Source organism: Vigna umbellata, chromosome 11 (assembly GCF_029865625.1).
Source record: "Vigna umbellata cultivar VRB3 chromosome 11, Vumbellata_1.0, whole genome shotgun sequence".
NCBI lineage: Eukaryota > Viridiplantae > Streptophyta > Magnoliopsida > Fabales > Fabaceae > Vigna > Vigna umbellata.
In genome coordinates, this window is record NC_142175.1 from 29,537,726 (window position 1) to 29,549,333 (window position 11,608).

The 11,608-nt window shown below is 29.8% G+C and overlaps 2 protein-coding genes across 2 annotated transcripts; both read left to right on the forward strand.

The window, feature by feature from the left end:
- The first annotated feature begins 451 nt into the window (after window positions 1–451).
- On the forward strand, window positions 452–2,435 carry LOC148191458 (E3 ubiquitin-protein ligase RSL1-like). Its single transcript, XM_088101410.1, has 3 exons — window positions 452–1,008; window positions 1,388–1,498; window positions 1,779–2,435. Exons 1-2 carry the CDS (start codon window positions 482–484, stop codon window positions 1,458–1,460), a joined length of 600 nt encoding a protein of 199 aa, XP_087957536.1. The 5' UTR covers window positions 452–481; the 3' UTR covers window positions 1,461–1,498; window positions 1,779–2,435.
- A 3,603-nt stretch (window positions 2,436–6,038) lies between these two features.
- Window positions 6,039–8,678, forward strand: LOC124821690 (E3 ubiquitin-protein ligase RSL1-like). Its single transcript, XM_088101457.1, has 4 exons — window positions 6,039–6,193; window positions 6,883–7,739; window positions 8,127–8,236; window positions 8,518–8,678. The coding sequence occupies exons 2-3, from the start codon at window positions 6,904–6,906 to the stop codon at window positions 8,197–8,199; spliced, it is 909 nt and encodes a 302-aa protein (XP_087957583.1). The 5' UTR covers window positions 6,039–6,193; window positions 6,883–6,903; the 3' UTR covers window positions 8,200–8,236; window positions 8,518–8,678.
- The last annotated feature ends 2,930 nt before the right edge of the window (window positions 8,679–11,608 follow it).

The following is an 11,608-nucleotide window of genomic DNA, read 5'->3' on the forward strand; positions in this document are numbered from 1 at the left end:
AGTGGATTTAAAGAATGTCGGTTACTTAACTTTGAGAAATCCCAAGTTGAAACATATGGAGATGTCAAGTGGTAGGGTTGAAAAGAAAGTTGTTCAAGTGGATGTAAAGAATGTCGGTAACTTATCTTTGAGAAACCCCAAGTTGAAACATAAAGAGGTGTCAAGTGGTAGGGTTGAAAAGAAAGTTGTTCAAATGGATGTAAAAAATGTCGGTTACTTATCTTTGAAAAATCCCAAGTTGAAACATAAAGAGATGTCAAGTGGTACGGTTGAAAAGAAAGGTTTTCAAGTGGATGTAAAGAATGTTGGTTACTTATCTTTGAGAAACCCCAAGTTGGAACATAAAGAGGTGTCAAGTGGTAGGGTTGAAAAGAAAACTGTTCAAGTGGATGTAAATGATGACCGTGACTTATCTTTTAGAAACCTGAAGGGGAAACATAAAGAGATCGGTGAAACTTCCCTTGCACACTGTGGTATTTGCATGGATGCCAAGCCTGGGAAAGAAATGTTCAAGAACCAAAACTGTTCTCACCTTTATTGTGATTATTGCATTGGACGGCATGTTGCTGCAAAAATTCAGGAAAATATATTGATGGTGAAATGTCCTGAGCCAAATTGCAAAGCGGTTATACAGCCTAACAACTGTCGTTCAATTATCCCTAAAGAAGTTTTTGATAGATGGGGAAATGCTCTTTGTGAGAATGCGGTGCTTGGATCACAAAAGTTCTACTGTCCCTTTAAGGATTGTTCAGCTATGATGATATGTGAAGCAGGGGAAGTTGTGACTTCATCGGAGTGTCCACATTGCCATAGACTGTTTTGTGCACAGTGCAAGGTTTCCTGGCATGCAGGAATAGACTGTGAGAAGTTTCAGAGGTCGAAAAGGGTGAAAGGAGAGAACGGAGACTCATTGGTGATTGAACTTGCAAAGACTAAACGTTGGAGAAGATGTTCAAAATGCAAAATTTACGTAGAAAGAATTGATGGATGTACACATATTTCGTGCAGGTTTGTGTTTTACATATTTCAAACCACTCTTTTATCTTATGAAAGTAGAACATGTTTCTAGGAATTTCGATTATCGATTATTTCGTGTTATACCTATGTTGATATTGAACTTGAGAATCTTTACTATGTTTGTAGAGCGTTGAATAGATGTTTTTTGATCGGATCCATTGAGAGTATATGTTAGAAAAATGGTGGTTAGGACCATTTTAATCTTGTAAAAGATTGTTAAATGATAGTTACTAGTGTCAAATAATTTTTTTCTTTCATGAGAGTTTTCTTTTGCATTTTGAATGTATGTTTATTATTATTTCCTTTTTTAAATGTAATTCAATTAGAACAATATATGACCTTTTTACATGATGGTTCGTTTGTTTTGCAGATGTGGCCATAAATTTTGCTATGCTTGTGGATTGTCTTGGACTTCTAAACATTATTCGTGTGTAGTTCGTTAGGTTGAAAGAATCCCCCAAGATTTGGAATCTATTGTAGAGTGAGTACATTTGAGATTTTGGATTTTCATAATTGCTCTTTGTAGTATGTTCAAATTTGGATTATTAAGCTTATCAGAACTATTAGTAGTTTATTCAGTGATTATTATCAGATTTGTCTTTTCAATCTAGAATTTCTTTAAGATTAATACTTTTATTTCCCAAAATGCAAAATTTACGTAGAAAGAATTGATGGATGTACACATATATCATGGAGGTTTAAATGTAATTCAATTACAACAATATATGACCTTTTTACATGATAATTCCTTTGTTTTGCAGATGTGGCCATGAATTTTGCTATGTGGATTGTCTTGGAGTGGTACACATTATTGATGAGTAAGTTTTGGTGAGACCAAGTTGAAAGAATACTCCAAACATTGGAATTTATGGTTCATTGAGTACATTTGAGATTTTGGATGGCCATGTTGTTTTGGGCATCTTTAACTTTTGGATCATTAACCTTATCAGAACCATTAGTAGTTTATCCCGTAATTATTAATAGATTTATCTTTTCAATCTAGAATTTCTTTAAGATTAACACTTTTATTTTCCAAAACATCTTTTCATTTTTTAATCAAAATAGGTATTTTTGTGGAATACATTCTTTTGTTAGGCTTTTTTGAAGTTAATTTATTTTATCAATATTTTTTTCAGCTTGGTTACATGAGCGAAAGTAATAAGTATATTAAAATGAGAAAGACCACTATAAAAATTAAAGAATTTTTTTTTTTAAGAACAAATTGAACCATATATTTTATTATGTTTGTGTTGTTAGTTTTGGAAAAATACAAATTCAAGACAAATTGGTTACTTTAAACAAACAAATAATGAAAGCATTAATAGAAATAATTGATATATGCCTATGTTGAATGAGTCAGTTTAGTGTAGGAGAGAATAATGTTTTGGGTTATTAGTATAAATGATAAGAAAACAAGTTTAAATAAGATTTATGTCAATTATTTCTTTTTGTTAATTTGGTGATGGCTTATCTTGTTTTATTATTAGTTTTTTTATTGTTAACGTTGAAAGAGATATGAAATTTTATAGTTGTGTTACAAATAATAACAAAATCTCACATTCTTACATCCGGTTTAATAGTATATCTCGATTAAAAGAGACATCACATATCAAGAAATGAGAGAATAAATTTTTCATGGAGAATAAATACAAAAGTTTATGGTAGTTATCACTTAACTTATACTTTTATACTTCACAGAGTACTATCATACGAAATTAAAACTCTAATCATCTAACTCTAAGTTTTAGTATCACTACCTTCACACCATTAAGATAATTTTCAAAACAAGAAGAAACACAAATAGTAAAGAAAGGGTACATATATTAAAAACAATCATATACTATGTTTATAGAATTACGCATATAAGACACGTAGAAGCAATCAATTCTAAGTAATATTCCTTTAGGCTTTGTTCACTTGAATGGATTTGGAGGAGAGTGATTGAGTGAATTTGAAGATAAATTTTTTTGTTGTTTGTTTGAATGAATTTTGAGGTAAGTGAGAATTTTGAGGTTAGTGAGAGTGGATTTGAAAGTAAATTTTTTTAATCTGTCATATCAATCAAATCCTAAACTAATTCTCACAAACTTTGTTTTCAAATTCATTCTCACTTACGTCCAAATTCACTCAAATAAACAACAAAATTTATCTTCAAATTCTCTCAAATCCACTCAATAACTCTTCCATAAATCCATTCAAGTGAACAAAGGGTTAGACTTCCATCTGGATACATATATTAATGTTCTCGTACTCTTGGGGGACTTGTCCTCTGTGGTGAAATAACTCGTCCACATCAAACTATCATTTCATCAAACTATCACATATTAAGGTTAATTTGTTAAACATCTATGGTTAATATATGATAATCAAACTAAGGATCTCTTGCTATTTTCCAGGACATACTTCACCCTTCTCTACAAAGAGACTAGATGGGTATTAAGAGGGTCAAAATCATCTCCCGTTTTGGAGCAATTCTACATCAATACATTATACTATTAAACACCACTATAAAATCTCTCATCGAATCCATGGAATCACATCGAACACATGCACCAGATTCACCATTAATAACACACTCCTCAAATCATAATATCATATAAAGGAGCACCATACATGTTTTCCATCATACTTTAGCCATACTTACATTCGCATTTAAAATACATAAAACATCAACATTTTCATTTAAATATACATTAAATCAATATCATTAAAATTCCAAAATAATAAAAAATAAAGAGAACACATAAACATAAGTACACAACTCACAACAGGGAACACCCAACAATACAAGACCACCACTTAACGCCATGAATATTGAGGTCAAAACCAAATGACACTCCATGACCAAAGTGACATATTAGTGACCCTCAACGCTACATAAGAAAACAAAAGTTCATCTAATTGTTCTTAGATAACCAATGACAAATTTGATATTCCTAATTCGGTGAAGGATTCTAAAACATATTTAGATGTCAAGTTGAATATCAATTTGATCAAATGATCATTTTCTTGATTTTTCCAATTCAACATCAATTTTAATAAAAAAACAAGTGTATTTCGTACACCAAACACAACAACAATTCAGCATACCATAATGACCCATTCTCAGCAATACAAAAGTAGTTACTCAAATCCTAAATTTATATGCATTTGGGCTCCTATAGCAGGTCATTTCCTTCCCTGCATCATTTGCTTATCTCATGATCGTAGTTCCATTTTTTCTCTCACAGATCTCAAAAATAGTTTATCCGTAGTTAAACTGGTACGGATGTAAAGAAGGTTTTGTTGCTCAAATGCGTGATAATTCTTCACAGTTTTAGCATCTGCAGCTACTGGTAGGGAGGTTCTGGTAGAGCTTGGAGCGAAAGAATTATGTCTGTTTTCTTTCGATTCACGAATTGGAAATATTTCGTCATCACCTATATGATCTTATCCATGAATTTCTATTTTTCAGTCTTTTCGGTGATGACGAAATATTTCCAATTTTGGATGATAAATATTCTGAAGAGCTGCAATTACAAACGTAAAGTTTTACGGATGAAAAAGAAGTTGTTACAGTGGACATAGATAAGGACGGTGACCACCATTTGAGAACCCTTCAGGGGAAACAGAAAGAGATCGGAGAATCTTCTCATGACTACTGGTATTTGCATGGATGCCAAACCTAGAGAAGAAATGTTCAGGAAACCAAAACAGAAAAAATAATATCAAGTAAATATAAAAAATTTATGTATGTCAAAATATCAATTTTTTTTATATAAAAATTTAGAGAAAAAATATGTATTAATATTATTATTGACTTAAATTTTTTTCAATTATAATGCTCATGAGAATTTTCTTTTGGATTTTGAATGTATATTGTTTTACTATGAGATAATTCAATTACAACAATATATACCTTTTTTTTTTGCAGATGTGGCGAAGAATTTTGCTATGCTTGTGGATAGTCATTCATGTATGATCTTTTAAATTTTGGATTTTCATAACTGTTCTTTTCAGGATATTCAAATTTGGACTATTAAGCTTATGAGAACCATTCAGTAATTATCATTCGATTTGTCTTTTCAATTCATAATTTCTTTAGGGTTAACACTTTTATTTTCCAAAACATCTTTATCTTTTTTAATCATAATATGTATTTTTGTGAAATATATTCTTTTATGTTAGACATTTTGGAAGTTCATAATAAAAATGAACGTTGTGTATCTCTCAAAAGCGCGACGTTAGAATGTCTATGTATGTTCTGTCTTTTTCTGGTCAAATCAAGAGCCACACAGAAACGTTTTGGATGTCCATTCAAAAACAAAAACATTACTTAAAAAAAGGTAATGATTATATCAACGTTCAGAAAATTATTGTTTTCTTATTCGGTAATTAAGGATTGTATTTAAAAAATTATAATTATTATTGTAAGTCTTGAATTCATTTGATAATTGCAAATTTTATTTTCTTAATAATTTCAAAAGTTGTTAATTATCTTATTCTTTCTTGACAATCAGAAGAATATTAGAAATTATGACTTGCTTCATAGACATAATAGTATTCGAATAATTAATTGTCATGTTGAGTTTCATAAGTCGAAGCATTTTCGATAAATATTATGGTGAGTTTTGGTGTTGCATTGAAACTTTCAAATATTTAAATTTTCTTCTAAACATTCAAGTTTCACGAGATTTAAAAGAAAAAAACCTTTAATTTTTCATTGTGAATTTTTTATTTTAAATAAAAATACTTCTGAGCAAAATCAATCTTTATCGAATCCAAATAAATAATTCATACATTTTTTTTTTCAAAAAAAGTAGATCTATTTATTTCTTAGGAAAAAATAATTAATTGATATTAAAATAATAAAAATAGTAATGCAAACATTAGCCAAAAAAGTATATCATAATAAAAAATTTATATATATATATATATATATAAAATATCCTAGATTTTTACTGGAAGGATAATTTCATATTATCTCCCACATATCCGGTTCCCGTTCCTAGTCCTAAAACTTGCCAAACACGTTAGAAAGTTTCTATCTAACACTGAAAATACTGACTAATACTGTAACCGTCATTTTAATTTTTAGCGCACGGTGATACGGGGCGGCGGTGATAGCGACGATCAAGTGGTGCAGGCAGCGGTGATAACGACGACCGAGTGATAGAAGGGGAGAATCGTGCACCAGGTTAGCGTTTCTTTCAACTTTGTTTCACCGTTAGGGTTTTGGTATATATACTTGAATTTCTTGATTTTTAAAGCAATCCAGTCACTTCTGCATAAACCTTTGGTTTTTTTTAAAAGGGATGAAGTTTAGTTACATTCTTTTGGTTACATTGTTTTAGGTGATATTAATATTTTTAAAAGGGATGTAGTTTGACTAAATTGAGAGGAAAAGAACATTGGATTGGTGTACAAGTCGGTGCTTTTGTTCAATGTATTCTATTTTCTACCATGGCAAGTTGGATAGATTCGGAACAGAACTTATATATGTTGCAAAGAACTGATTTTTCTTAATAGACTGTTCTTTTATACTTGATTAAATAAGAAATTATATAACCGTTTTTAGACTGACTGAATACAAACGGAGAGTGGGGCTTTTTATACTCTCTTGTTCATATAGGAGAGGATTAGGATGACCCCATTCCGCACAAATTTCGATTTCATTTCAAATCTATATTTTTCTCTCGAATCCAATTGCATGTGGCTAATTTTTGTGAATAAGATTTTGGAAAACTTATGAGTCTCGTGGTGGACTGAAAATTTGTTGTTTGAGGCACCTCTGGTTTAATACCTATGATTATCAGTTCACCTTTTGCATTTGCATTTCATCTACTTCTCTTTCAACAGATCCCTTATACTAACTTTTCCTTTTAGAAAAAATTTTCATGTGAGGGAATGGAGGGAGCTTCATCCTCATCTTCATTTGTGAATTTTCCTTCCACTGCTGAAGATCATCACTTGGTCGACGATTTCTACTTTTCAGCACTTTACGATGATGAAGAAATATTTCCAATTTCTGATGAGAAATATGCTGAAGAGCTGCAACTACAAGAAGCACTCTACTCCTCCACGATGTCAAGTGGTATGGTTGAAAAGAAAGCTGTTCAAGTGGATGTAAATGATGTCGGTGACTTATCTTCGAGAAACCTCAAGAGGAAACATAAAGAGATCGGTGAAGCTTCCCTTGCACACTGTGGTATTTGCATGGATGCCAAGCCCGGGAAAGAAATGTTCAGGAACCGAAACTGTTCTCACCTTTATTGTGATTATTGCATTGGAGGACATGTTGCTGCGAAAATTCAGGAAAATATATCAATGGTGAAATGTCCTGAGCCAAAATGTAAAGCGGTTATAGAGCCAGACAACTGTCGTTCAATTATCCCTAAAGAAGTGTTTGATAGATGGGAAAATTCTCTTTGTGAGAATGTGGTGCTTGGATCACAAAAGTTTTACTGTCCCTTTAAGGATTGTTCAGCTATGATGATATGTGAAGCAGGGGAAGTTGTGACTTCATCGGAGTGTCCACATTGCAATAGACTGTTTTGTGCACAGTGCAAGGTTTCGTGGCATGCAGGAATAAACTGTGTGGAGTTTCAGATGTCGAAAAGAGAGAAAGGAGAGAACGGAGACTCATTGGTGATTGAACTTGCAAAGACTAAACGTTGGAGAAGATGTCCAAAATGCAAAATTTACGTAGAAAGAATTGATGGATGTACACGTATTTCATGCAGGTTTGTGTTTTACATATTTCAAACCACTCTTTTATCTTATGAAAGTAGAACATTTTCTAGGAATTTGGATTATTGATTTTTTCGTGTTATCCCTATGTTGATACTGAACTTGAGAATCTTGACTATGTTTGTAGAGTGTTGAAGGATGTTTGTTGAGTGTTGAAGGATGTTTGTTGATCGATGATATGTTAGAAAAATGGTAGTTACGACCATTTTAATCTTGTAAAAGATTGTCCAATTATAGTTAGTAGTGTTAAATAATTATTTTCTTTCATGAGAGTTTTCTTTTGCATTTTGAATGTATGTTTATTATTATTTCCTCTTTTAAATGTAATTCAATTACAACAATATATGACCCTTTTACATGATGGTTCCTTTGTTTTGCAGATGTGGCCATGAATTTTGCTATGCTTGTGGATTGTCTTGGAGTGGTACACATTATTCATGTGTAGATCGTTAGGTTGAAAGAATCCCCCCAGATTGGAATCTATTGTTCAGTAAGTACATTTGAGATTTTGGATTTTCATAATTGTTCTTTACAGTATGTTCAAATTTGGATTATTAAGCTTATCCGAACCATTAGTAGTTTATTCAGTGATTATTTTCAGATTTGTCTTTTCAATCTAGAATTTCTTTAGGATTAATACTTTTTATTCTTCAAAATGCAAAATTTACGTAGAAAGAATTGATGGATGTACACATATATCATGCAGATTTAAATGAAATTCAATTACAACAATATATGACCTTTTTACATGATAATTCCTTTGTTTTGCAGATGTGGCCATGAATTTTGCTATGTTTGTGGATTGTCTTGGAGTGGTACACATTATTCATGAGTAAGTTTTGGTGGAGACCAAGTTGAAAGAATACCCCCAAACATTGGAATTTATGGTTCACCGAGTACATTTGAGATTTTGGATGGCCATGTTGTTTTGTTTTGGGCATGATTAACTTTTGGATTATTAGATTTATCTTTTCAATCTAGAATTTCTTTAGAATTAATACTTTTATTTTCCAAAACATCTTTATTATTTTTAATCAAAATAGGTATTTTTGTGAAATACATTCTTTTATGTTAGGCTTTTTGGATGTTGAAATTATTTTATCAATATTTTTTTTCAGCTTGGTTACATTAGCGAAATTAATAAGTATATTAAAATGAGAAGGACCACTATAAAAATTAAAGAAAAAAAATGTTTAAGAACAACTTTAAGCATATATTTTATTATGTTTGTGTTAGTTTTGGAAAAATACAAATTCAAGACAAATTGGTTACTTTAAAAAACAAATAATGTAAGCATTAATAGAAATAATTGATATATGCTTATGCTGAATGAGTCATTTTAGTGTACGTACGAGAGCATAATGTTTAGTTTTATTTGTATAAATGCTAAGAAAAAAGGTTTAAATAAGATTTATGATATTTGTTTATTTTTTTTAATTTGGTGATTTGTTTTATTATTATTTTTATTATTTTGTTAAAAATAATAACCAAATTTCACATTCTTACATCCGGTTTAATAGTATACTACAAGAGAGATCATATATTAAGAAATGAGAGGATAAACTTTTCATTGAGAATAAATACATAAGTATATAATATTGCAGTTATATTTTACCTTTGTAAGAGTAATTTGAAAATATTCATACAGTTATTTTTATACTTTAAAGATATATTACACCAAATTAAAACTCTAACTATCTAATTCTGAATTTCAACATCACTTCCTTGCACTTCATTAGTGTACCAAGATATACCATGTTTATAGAATTGGACATACAACAGATAGAAACAATTAAATTATTCCTAGGTCATACAACTATTTTTCCTAAATTTCTATCTGGATATATGAATTGATGTCTTTAGGGATATAAACAGTTAATCCTAAGTCATACAATTATTTTTCCTAAACTTCCATTTGGATATATGTATTCTTGACCTTGTATTCTTGGAGGACTTGTCCTGTGTGTGGTGAAACAATTCGTCCACATCAATCTACCACTCCATCAAACTATCACACATCAAGGTTAATCCGTTAAATATCTATGGTCAATACATGACCATCGACGTACTAAAGACTAGATGGGTATTAAGAGGGTTTAAATCATTTCCCATTTTGGAGCAATTCTACATCAATAAATTGTACTATTGAACACCACTACAAAATCTTTTAACGAAATCCATGAAATCACATCAAACACATACCAGATTCACTCTTAATAACTCACTCATCATCATCATAATGTCATACAAAGGAGCATCATACATGTTTATCATCATACTTTAACCATACTTATATTCATATTTAAAATCCATAAAGCATCAACATTTCTATTTAAATATACATTAAATCAATATCACTAAAATTCTAAAACAATAAAAAATAAAGAGAACGCGGGAGCACCCAACGGTACAAAACCATCACTCAACATTGTGCACATAGAGGCCAAAACCAAGTGACACTCTATGGCCAGCACTCAACGACCTATTAGTGGCCCTCAGCACTGTTGGGAATCCAATTGTGAGTCTAGTTCCCACATTGTATATAGAGATGAGAAAGTAGAACACTATATAAAGATGAAAGACCCATTAACTCATTACCTTAAGGTTTTTAATAGAAAGTGGTGTTATTCCCTTATACAGTTGGGTTCAAATGAGTATAATCCCAATTCTATAGTATTGAGATTTTTCAATCAGAAAAATAGAGGGATTCCGTAATATAAAAATATAAATGTTTTGAATATTTAATAGAAAAAATAATAAAAATTATTTGAAAATTTATGATGGATTTAAAACTTAAAATAAGTTTAAGAAATTAATATTATTTTTGCATTTCAAATAAAGCTGTTGTTTGTGATCTAATTTTTTAACGATGTTACTTAACACCTAAATGTCTTAATTGTCTATTTAGTATTTTGTTTTTTAAAATTATGTTCAGTTTCATTTTATTATATTGTAAAAAATACAATTGTATATTTTATAATTAAGTTATATAAAGTAAATATATTATTGATAAAAAAATATTTTAAGTTAGTTCGAACAAATAAGGAGAGTAATTATAATATTTATTAGGGTTAAATATGTTTTTAGTCCCTAAACTATTGACCGTTTTTGGTTTTCGTCCCTCTTCCAAAGTAAGGTACAATTTAGTCCTCAATCTTTAAAAAACGTTCGTTTTAATCGAAAAAACGAATGTTTTGAGACTAAAACGAGGACTAAAAACAAAATTTTGAGGACTAAAACGAACGTTTTTCTAAAGAATGAGGACCAAATTGTACCTTACTTTGGAAGAGGGACGAAAACCATTTAGGGACTAAAAACATATTTAACCCTATTTATTATGTTAAAGTAACCAAATTAGTATATATGTTAGTAAAATGAGTTACATCAAATAGTTTTATAATATGACGAGGCCTGTAAAATTAAATTTTTGGTAGAGGTACATCAAAACCTATCACTTATTTTTTAAAAATTGCAATAAACATTTAAAATAAAATAAAATATTTAAGAACATAAACCACACAATTATATTATAAATATATGTTTTACTTCTTTTTTTTAAGTAATTGATATATATATATATATATATATATATATATATATATATATATATATATATATAAAGGAAATTTCATTTAGTGACCAAATTGTTTGAAACTTTCACCATCAATTAATACATAATAGTTTAAATAAAGGATATATAAACCTTTCATGAAAAAAGATGTATAAACCTTTATTGTAAAAAATGTATAAACCTTTCTTGAAAACAAAAATGTATAATTTTTTCTTAAAAAAAGATTTAAAGAAACGAATCTTCGTTAATAGATTCAATGAACATGTCCAGTTAAAATAATATCAAATCTTA

Bases quoted from the DNA above. Each gene is read 5' to 3' on its own strand.
- LOC124821690 (XM_088101457.1), top strand. From the start codon at position 6,904: ATGGAGGGAGCTTCATCCTCATCTTCATTTGTGAATTTTCCTTCCACT. The intron at 7,740-8,126 runs GTTTGTGTTTTA...TTTGTTTTGCAG, and splicing joins TGTACACGTATTTCATGCAG to ATGTGGCCATGAATTTTGCT.
- LOC148191458 (XM_088101410.1), top strand. From the start codon at position 482: ATGGATGCCAAGCCTGGGAAAGAAATGTTCAAGAACCAAAACTGTTCT. The intron at 1,009-1,387 runs GTTTGTGTTTTA...TTTGTTTTGCAG, and splicing joins TGTACACATATTTCGTGCAG to ATGTGGCCATAAATTTTGCT.